At 28.2% G+C, this 10,000-nt stretch overlaps 2 protein-coding genes across 2 annotated transcripts in view; both read left to right on the top strand.

Annotated features, from left to right (window-relative positions):
- The window catches only part of SAPINGB_P001617 (uncharacterized protein), a gene marked incomplete at both ends in the record, with an annotated part of 3,411 nt that extends 306 nt beyond the window's left edge, over positions 1–3,105 (top strand). The window contains one exon of the mRNA XM_031996338.1: positions 1–3,105. This exon is cut by the window's left edge and continues 306 nt beyond it. Coding sequence (XP_031852229.1) covers positions 1–3,105 — 3,105 coding nt within the window.
- A 6,114-nt stretch (positions 3,106–9,219) lies between these two features.
- SAPINGB_P001616 (uncharacterized protein) lies at positions 9,220–9,815 on the top strand (the record flags this gene model as incomplete). Its single annotated transcript, XM_031996337.1, has 2 exons — positions 9,220–9,291; positions 9,411–9,815. The coding sequence occupies 2 exons, from the start codon at positions 9,220–9,222 to the stop codon at positions 9,813–9,815; spliced, it is 477 nt and encodes a 158-aa protein (XP_031852228.1).
- Positions 9,816–10,000: the final 185 nt, after the last annotated feature.

Genomic DNA, 10,000 nt, shown 5'->3' with positions numbered 1-10,000 from the left:
CCTTTAAACAACTATACTACTAATGCTTTGCCACAACCTTGTGCTGCTACTTCTCCTCCATTACTTATTACCTTGAACCAACAACAACAACAACAACAACAACAACAACAACAACAACAACAACAACATACAAACAAACAAAATCAACAAACATTATTAAATCCCTTTACAGCACTCTGTACTCCACCACTGGGCGCAGAACGCACAGTCCTCGATGAAAGTCATGTCGTTTTTTTGCTTTCACCCTCAGGTACCATTAAGTGCGTTTCATCTACTTGCGAAGCACTTTTGGGCCGCGCATCTGTCAACCATACAGGCTCCTTTTTCCAGTACCTTTATCATGATGACGTGCCAAACTTTGCTGCAAATATGACTTCTGCAGCTACCACTGGATCTCGCTTCTCTACCAGCATTTATCTTAAACATGGAATCCATGATGCTTATGTTCCGCTCACTGCTACTGCTTTTGCTTACTATGACGATACTCTGGAGCACGCGGAAAATCTAATTCAAACAGTGGACTTTATGTACCAACACTACAAACCTGACCCTCAGACTTTACTAACAACTCAGTGCTCGGGCTTGATTGTAGTTTGCAAACCTGTACTTTTACCGAATTTTTCTAGTCAAAAGAAGACAATAATGAATAATGACGAAAATAATAATAATAATAATAACAAAGTAGGAAAAGTTGAAGAAACAAGTCTGACTGTAGCTGCAACTGCTCCAGACCATAATTCTATACAACCTGCTGTTCAACAGACTTTGGTCTTGCCTCATGAACAACAGCCCATCATTATCGATCGATTGCAGCAACAAGCATCTCAAGATTTAAAATGTCCAAATGAAAATCTTTGGCATCGTCGGAAACCAAAAGAACTTGGTGTTGATACATCACTCGCAATGCCTCCTTCTATTACTCTCTTTGACCACCACCAACAACAACAGCAACAACAACATCATCAACAACATCATCATCATCATCAACAACAACAACAACAAGCCTTGGCATCGGTCTCGGCTCCTCCTCCTCCTCCTCCTCCTCCTCCTCTTTCTTGTACTGCTACAACTGTTGCAGTTCCATCAGGCCCTGTCTCCAAGCCTGCTAGCATGTCCACCTCGTCACTGTTACTCCAACCTGGTGTATCGGCTCCTCCTTCAGTGCTTTCGGATCCTTCATCGGGACCCCTCTCTGCACCACTTTCTGCATTTTCTCCTGCTCCTCCTTCTACTCTGCCTTCTTCTGCAACAACTACAATTCCTCCACCTTCAGCTTTTGCTAGCTGTTATTCATTCCCAGAAGTTCCAGCTAGTGCATCACTTTTCTCACCTTCAGGTTCGCCTTGTACTAATAACTCTTTTGGCTTTTTCGATGATGCTGGAACTGCAAACCAAGCAAGTATCTGTGGACTAACATCTGTTTCACTTGATGACTTGACATTTGGAGGGCTTGGAGCACCTGCAATGCCTGTCCATACTGTCTCTGCAACTCCTCCTCTTTTATCAACTTCTCTTTCATCATCATCTTCTTCCTCACCTGCTCTGATAACTCCTGAGTCGCATGTTGTTAATTCAGATGGGTCCAAGGTTCCTATAAATGGACTGGCTGTTTCTTTTGAAAGTCCCAATCTAATTACTAACTCTGTTATGCCTCCAACTTCTGTTCCTAATCCTCCTTCTGCACAACCGTCATCATCATCTTCTTCTTCTTCTACAGTCACTACTACTACTACGACTACTACTGGTGCTGGTGCTGGTGCTGTTAATATTATGGCTTGTCATTCATCTCCAACCCCAGCAATGTTCTCTCCCGCAGGTCCAGCCATTATCCCGATGGGTCCTCCTTTACATTTCCATCCTCAACAACAACAACAACAACATCGCATTTTTCAATCTACTGTTTCAGCTACAACTGCTCCGCCAACTCCTAGTGGATCTTCATCTTTCCCAGTCATGCCGTCACCTACGTTTCTCCAAAAAACTGGTTCTGCTGCTGCTCCTCCTCAAGCTCAATTCATTTCTAACTCTCCTTATGCTCTAATTAGAAATACTACTTCTTCACCTCAACATCAATCACGACCTCCCCTTGGCCCTGCTCCTGCTATCATTGGTCTTATGCCCGGTGCACCTTCCGGTGCCATTGGTCTTGGTATTTCAAACCCTGGAGCTCCAGGTCCAATGCCTCCTGGACCTTATTTCTTGACAGGTCCTCCTCAACCTCATGTCTCTGGTCTTGTGGTGGGTAATTCTCCTCAGCCACAACAACAACAACAACAACAACAACATCCTCCTCATCCTCCTCCTCCTCCTCCTCCTCCTTCTCACATTCATGCTCCCCAACCTTTCTTGCCACCACACGCTCAGCTGTCGGTAACCTTGGGACCTTCGTCATACGGGCTCGCGGGCGGGCCCAGTTTACAGTCTCCACGTCTTGCACGTCGACGAGCCGGAGGTCCAGAATATAAGCTTGTGACTGGAGGTGTTGGTACTGGTCGCCGCCATAGTTCTAGTGCTGGTAATCAAAGTACATGTTCATCATCGTCTTCATCATCTAGAAGAGCAAGTGCTAATAACCAAGGCCATGTGTGCAGTGAGTGTCATGTGGAAGAGTCGCCTGAATGGCGTAAGGGTCCCAAGGGTCCCAAAACTTTGTGTAATGCTTGTGGTTTACGATGGGCCAAAAAGTCACGCAAGGAGAATATGAAGAATATTGCCAACTCGGCAGCAGCAGCGACAGCGACGGCAGCTTCTGCTACTACTTCTGCTACTGCTTCTGCTACTGCTTCTGTTTCTTCGACATTGTCGTCATCAGTTATGAATACAAGTTCTTCTACACGAACAAGTTCTAGGCCATCGTCGCCTGGGTCTAGCGATGCTACGTTTGGCGCAGGTTCAGCCAAGTCACGACGTGGAAGTGGCCAGGCTCTTAAAGTACGATCTGCTTTGGCATCAGTATCGAAGCCAACATTGATGGGATCATCTCAGATTCCATTATCTGGCCAGTTGGTTGAGCTTGTTGGTGTTGCTGGGTGCGGGCTTTCCAGTGGCATTTCAGTTGTAGCTCCTTCATCATCATCATCTTCTTCTTCTTCTTCTTCTAATTGAACATTATTTTTTTTTTAATTTATTTAAATTTTTTTTTTTAATTAGCTTGAGCTATTGTACACTATGAATTCTTTTAAAAGATGAAAAAAAATTTTTTTTTTATTTTTAAATTTACTTTTGAAGAACTAACTTTTATGTTATTTGTTTTAAAGGTTTTTCTTTTTTTTTTTTTTTTTTTTTAAAAAATGAAAATGCATTTAAACAAAAATTGTTGGATGACTAAAATGTAGGCACATAATATTATGAGTGTTTGTTAAAAAAAAAAATTATTTTTATTTTTATTTTTATTTTTATTTTTTTTGATCAATTCATTAATAAAACAAGCTGTCAAAATAAATCATCATTTAAAAAGAGAATGTTTGTGACTTTTGATAGATATTGAAGGTATAAATTTTTTGAATCAATTAGTTGGGTTTATTAGCTAGCTGACTAGCTGGCTGGTCGGTTAGTTATTTAATTGATTGATTGATTGATTGATTGATTGGAGAAATGCAATTGTAGGAGTTTTCTTTCAAATATATATATATACTTTGTGCCTGAAAACAAAAAAAAAAAAAAAAAAAAAAAAAAAATGAAACCAAAGTGATATTATTTGAATGTCCATAACATTGATAGAAGACTTCTTTCTTTCTTTTTTTTTTTTTTTTTTATTTTTTAAAAAAAATAAATAAATAAATAATTATATAAAGTAGAGTTTTTTTTTTTTTTTTTTTTGAAAACTCTTCGATTGATTTTATTATTTATTTTTATTTATTTTTTTTATGGGAAATAAAAAGAGTCCTTCAATTAAGCATAAAAACTTTTGTTCTCTCTCTTTCTCTTTCTAATTAAAAAAAAAAAAAAAAAAAAAAAAAAACTTCTTAAACTTGTGATTTCATTAGTTAGTTCAAACGCACTGTTACCATATTTTATTTTGAATAATTTTTTTTATATATATAAAGTACCAATTACTTTTCGTATTAATCTACCTTATTCTTTAAGTATTTCAAATTTTATTTTAATTTTAATTTTAATTTTATTTTTTATTTTAAATTTAATTTTTTATTTTAAATTTAAATTTAAATTTTTTTTTCAATTGCGTAAGCCATATATATATACAAACTGATAGGTAAATAAGAAATCAAAAAGTTTTTATATTTTTTTTTTAATATATTTAATCAAAAAAATCCCCCTCCCCATCTTGTTGTTGTTGATGTTGTTGTTAAATTGAAAATGATCTTAAGTATTTCAGTCCCTCTCCAAATAAAAATAAAAATAAAAATAAAAAAATAAATTAAAAACTGGAGGTCTTTTTTTTTTTTATTTTTAATATATATATATATTTAAGATCTGGTAAAGAAAGATCTGACAAATATACAAGAATCTACTTCCAGTTGTTCATTTCAGTCTCTCTCTTTCTCTTTCTCTTTCTCTCTCTCTCTCTCTCGCTGGGTGGGTCTCTAAAAAAAAAATAAAAAAATAAAAAAAAAATAAATCTTACTCCTTATCTTAAATTAAATCTCATTCTTCACTTTTTAAAATATGCTAGGTTCTTTAATTATAAAATGAAAAAAAATAAAAATAAAAAAAAAAATTATTAATGACTTGCAAGTTGATCGTATATGCAATTGTATTCATCTTCATACTCAACAACAATTGTAACAACAGAATATAATTTTTTTTTTTTTTTAATTTAAATCGCTCCTCGGAGAAACCCCCTGGGGTCTTTTAACTGGGTCTTTCACGGGTAGGGTTTTAAGGGATAGAATTTAATAATAACAATAATAATAATAATAAAGTCCAAGTCAAAGTCATGTTTATTGAAATATAAAAATGAATAAAAATGATTTTAATCTTTGTTAAACGTTTTTTTTTTTAAAAAAATGTTTTAGTTTCCTTCCATCAATATAACTTTGCCTCATTAAGTCTCAATTTCAATTGTGCCATATTTTAGATTTCTTATTTAATATATAATAACCTCTATATATATATATATAACTTTAATAACAATAACATTAACAATATCTTTATTCAGAGATTTGTGAAATTATTATATTAACATATATTTCTTTGTATTTGTAATTTTTTTTTATTTCGTTTCTTTCTTTTCTTTCTTTTCTTTCTAGAGCTATTAAACATTGCACTTTCGCTTAAACTTCCAATCTACTTTGGTTTTTATGGAGGGGGGGAGAGGGTGAATTTATAAAAAATATATATATAGTTTTTTTTTTAATTTATAATTTATAATTTATCCTCTTTCTGCTGCATAAACAAAATTGACGTTTTTATTTAAATGCATTTTCCTTAATGCAGTAAAGTAGACAAACATTTATTTTTATTTTTTATTTTTTTTATACATTATGTATAAAATATATTCTCATATAATATTAATAATTTGCTCGCTTATAATAATACTACCAACACTGATATTTTGAAATTAGTAAGAAATAACAACCTGTCAAAAGTAATCAATTCCCCTTTATATATATATATATATATATATATATATATATATGTAAAAGTTTCCTTTCTATCTTCCTTTTTTGTTGTTCTATCTATCTATCTACCTATCTATCTTTTGTTTCCAATCTAATTTTTAGAAACTTTTGTCTATGTAGATACAAAAAATACCAAGTGCTTTATGTATATATATATATATATATATATTGAATATTGAATGAATATTTACATTACAGAAGAAAATATAAAATACTATGCTTATTATTATGTGAAGCATAATAATAATAATAATAATAATAATAATAATAATAATAATAATAATAATAATAATAATAATAATAATAATAATAATAATAATAATAATAATAATAATAATAATAAAAAGGAGAAAAAAAAACGTCAAAGATATATATTAACAATAATATTAATAATAACGATATGATTATGTTAAAATCTTTTGCATTTGCATTTTTTTTTTTTAGAATGTATAGTACTGTTAATGTTAACACTTTGGCAAACCAACTTGTTTCATTCATTCTTTCTTTCTTTCTTTATTCTCAATTGTTGTATCTAAGCTGCTAAAAAAAATAGACTAACTGATAGTAAATATTTTTTTTTTTTTTTGGTTAACCCCCTTTGGAAAAGAAAAGGAAATCCAATGTGTCAAATTTTAGTCTAAAATTTTTTTTTAATTTAATTTAATTTAATTATGTCTCCCCACCAGATAATTTTTTTTTTTTGTTTTTTACTTTGCTTATTATTTTGTTATTTTTTTTTTTTTAAAAATTGAAATATCTTCAATAAACTATCTTATTTATAATAATAATAATTATAATCAAAATAAAGAAACAATTGAAAAAAAAAATAATTGATGGTATGATATTATCTATTTTTAATTGATTTATTGATTGATTGATTGATTGATTGATGAATTGATTTATTGCACTGGTGGTTTTATCATAATTCTTCAGTCAATCAGGGAATATGAAGATAATTGAAATACCCGGTTTAATACTACCTACTATATTTACCATAAAAAAAATAAAAAAAAAAAACTTTCCAATTATATAAAATTAAAAAAAATAAAGAAAAAAATATACATTTGCTGTTGTTGTTGTTGTTAAAAAAAAAATATATATATATATATATATATTGAAGAAGAAAAAAAAACCAAAAAAAATTCTTATAAATTAGGAGCTCGATTAGAAACGTAGACTTAAATGAATATATAAAGATAAAAAAAGACAAAAAAAAAGGACAAAACAAAGATGAAAAAAAAGATGAAAAAAAAAGCCACTTAAATTACAATCAATTGTAACTGTCAAAATAACTTTTTTTTTTTTTTATTTCCCCTTGTTTTAAATTTTTTTTTTTTGATATCATATATATAATAATACCATATATGGTATTATTATTATTATTATTATTATTATTATTATTCAATAGGGAAAAACTATAAAATAATAATGTCAAGGGACAAGTTCTACAATTGGTATCTCGGTCGAGAATAAAAATCCCTAATTTTTCCTTTTCTTTATTTATTTATTTATTTATAAATATATATAAAAAAAAAAAAAAGAACTTAATGCATCATTTATGTTTGAACAAACTCCAAATAATTGGAAAGGTTTAAATCAAGAATAAGAATAAGAAAAATAAAAAAGAAATTTTTTCTAGTAACACAAATGTATGATATAATTAATTAATTAAAATAAATAACTTCATCTGTTATATTTAATTAACTAAATTATGTTAAAATTATGTTAAATAAAATTTTCAAAAATTTTTTAAAGAAAAAAAAAAAAAAACAAATCATATTTTTTTTTAATGAAACAGTTTTATTATTATTCAATAACTTAAACTTTGGTTATAATAAATTAGTTTCATAAAAAAAAAACGGTTAATTAGAGGGGGGGGATTTAAGTGTAAATTAGTATATAGCAAGTTATGGTGCAATGCATAAAAATTATTGTTGTTGTTGTTGTTGTTTTTTTATACAGTCGTATTTTTAAAAAAAAAAAATGCACTGTAAAATGCTTTGTGTGATGTTTCTCGGAATTAATAAAAAACCTCCGAATCCCCGGTCATGTTTGTTTGATTTGAACTAACTAATTAATTAATTAGTTATAATTAACTAACTCTTATTTTTTAATTAACAAGCTTGTTAAAGAAATATGTAAGAAAAAAAAAAAAAACAAGGAGAACAAAAACAACAACAACAACAAATTAAGTTAAATTAAATAATTAAGTTGAAGTAATTAAGAATATATTTTCAACTGTGTAATAAATCTTTATACTATACTTTATAAAAAAATTAATTTTTTTTTTTTTTTTTTAAAATTAAATAATAATGGAGCAGGAGCTGTCAAAAGTTGAAACTAAAAAAAATAAAAATAAAAATAAAAAAAAAAAAATTTCCATGATATTATCATTATTATTATTATTATTTTTATTAATATTAATATTGATGTTATTTTTTTTATTTTATTTTAGTCATTTAATTTATATATTTTTTTCAAAGGTCAAGAAAATCTAATGTTGGGTTGTAGTAGTAGTACATTTTCTGATATAGTATATCTATATTTGCTTAATATCTTTGATGTTTCATTCAATACATTGGTTTGGTATTTTTTTAAAAAAAAAAAAAAAAAAAAAAAAAAAAAAAGATTTTGATACTGGAGTATAATTTCATACCATTCTTTAGGATAAACATGCACTGAGCCCTATTTTGACAGGTCTTGTGTATGTATTTTTTTTTTTTAATTCCTTTTTTTTTTTTTTTTTTCTTTATTTTTCGCCCCTTCAATTCATTCGTTATTCTTTCAACCTTTTGAACTTTTGTAACTTTTTTTTTTTTTTTAAAGCTTCCAAGATGTTTCCTAAAATGGTAATATACTTTAGTATTAAACGTAGCTTCGGAACAAGTCCCCCTATTTTTTTTTTTAATAGTAATAATAATAATAATAATAATAATAATAATAATAATAATAATAATAATAATAATAATAATAATAATAATAATAATAATAATAATAATAATAATAATAATAATAATAATAATAATAATAATAATAATAATAATAATAATAATAATAATAATAATAATAATAATAATAATAATAATAATAATAATAATAATAATAATAATAATAATAATAATAATAATAATAATAATAATAATAATAATAATAATAATAATAATAATAATAATAATAATAATAATAATAATAATAATAATAATAATAATAATAATAATAATAATAATAATAATAATAATAATAATAATAATAATAATAATAATAATAATAATAAGCTACAGGTATTTTATATATTCAAAAGAATAAATGGTGGTAGTGATGGGGGAAAAAAAAAAAAAAAAAAAAATTCAAAGATGTTTTTATGGGTTAGGTTTAAAATTTTATTGTCCATTGTTTATTTATTGTTGTGTTTATACTTGTTTACTTGTTTACTTATTTATATTTCCTTTAGCCTGTCAACATCACACTTTTATTTTCCAAAAACAAAAAAACAAATAAACAAATAAAAATAAACAAATAAACAAATAAACAAATTTTTTTCTACTTATTTATTTATTTATTTATTTTTTTCTTTCTTTCTTTCTTTAGTTATTTCTTACATCCATCCAGTAACACATCATCCTCACATCCTTCAACCATGGCTTCCGAATCAATCCCCGATGGTCACACCGTTACCAAGCGTTTGCAATCCGAGCTCATGCAGTTAATGGTATGCTCTTTCCATCAAGCATTAATCATTAAACTTTTTTTTTCTTTTTTTCTTCTTTTTCTTCTAACATGGATTAATTGATTGATTGATTGATTGATTAATTGATTATTTTTCTGTAGATGTCTAGCACCCCAGGTATTTCTGCATTCCCTGTTTCCGATTCAAATATTCTTCTCTGGGCTGGCACCATTGAGGGCCCATCTGATACATACTACGCTGGCCTTAAGTTTAAAATTTCAATCGATTTCCCTGCAAATTATCCATACACAGCACCCACAGTCAAATTTATAAGTCCCATGTGGCACCCCAATGTTGACATGAGTGGAAACATTTGCCTCGATATTCTTAAGGAAAAATGGTCTGCCGTTTATAATGTCCAATCTATTCTGCTTTCTCTCCAATCTTTACTTGGAGAACCAAATAATTCATCTCCACTTAATGCTCAGGCCGCACAACTCTACGATTCAAACCCAGAAGAGTACAAACGTCTCTTGATGGAACGCTACCAGGAAATTGATGCGTGAAAATGAATAAGGTAAATGGCATGGGGAATGAAAATGAAGTTAGTATCTGCGTTGACGCAGATGCTCATGATAGAATGTTAAAAAAAAATAAAAATAAAAATATATATAAAAAAAAAAATTAAAAAAAGACAATAATTGCATTTAATTGTTAAATTCTAAAAAAAAAAAAAAAAAATAAAAATAAA

The sequence above is a fragment of the Magnusiomyces paraingens genome (assembly GCF_902498895.1).
Source record: "Magnusiomyces paraingens strain CBS 517.90 genome assembly, contig: contig1, whole genome shotgun sequence".
Taxonomy (NCBI): domain Eukaryota; kingdom Fungi; phylum Ascomycota; class Dipodascomycetes; order Dipodascales; family Dipodascaceae; genus Magnusiomyces; species Magnusiomyces paraingens.
This window is presented reverse-complemented; position numbering and strand designations above follow the sequence as displayed.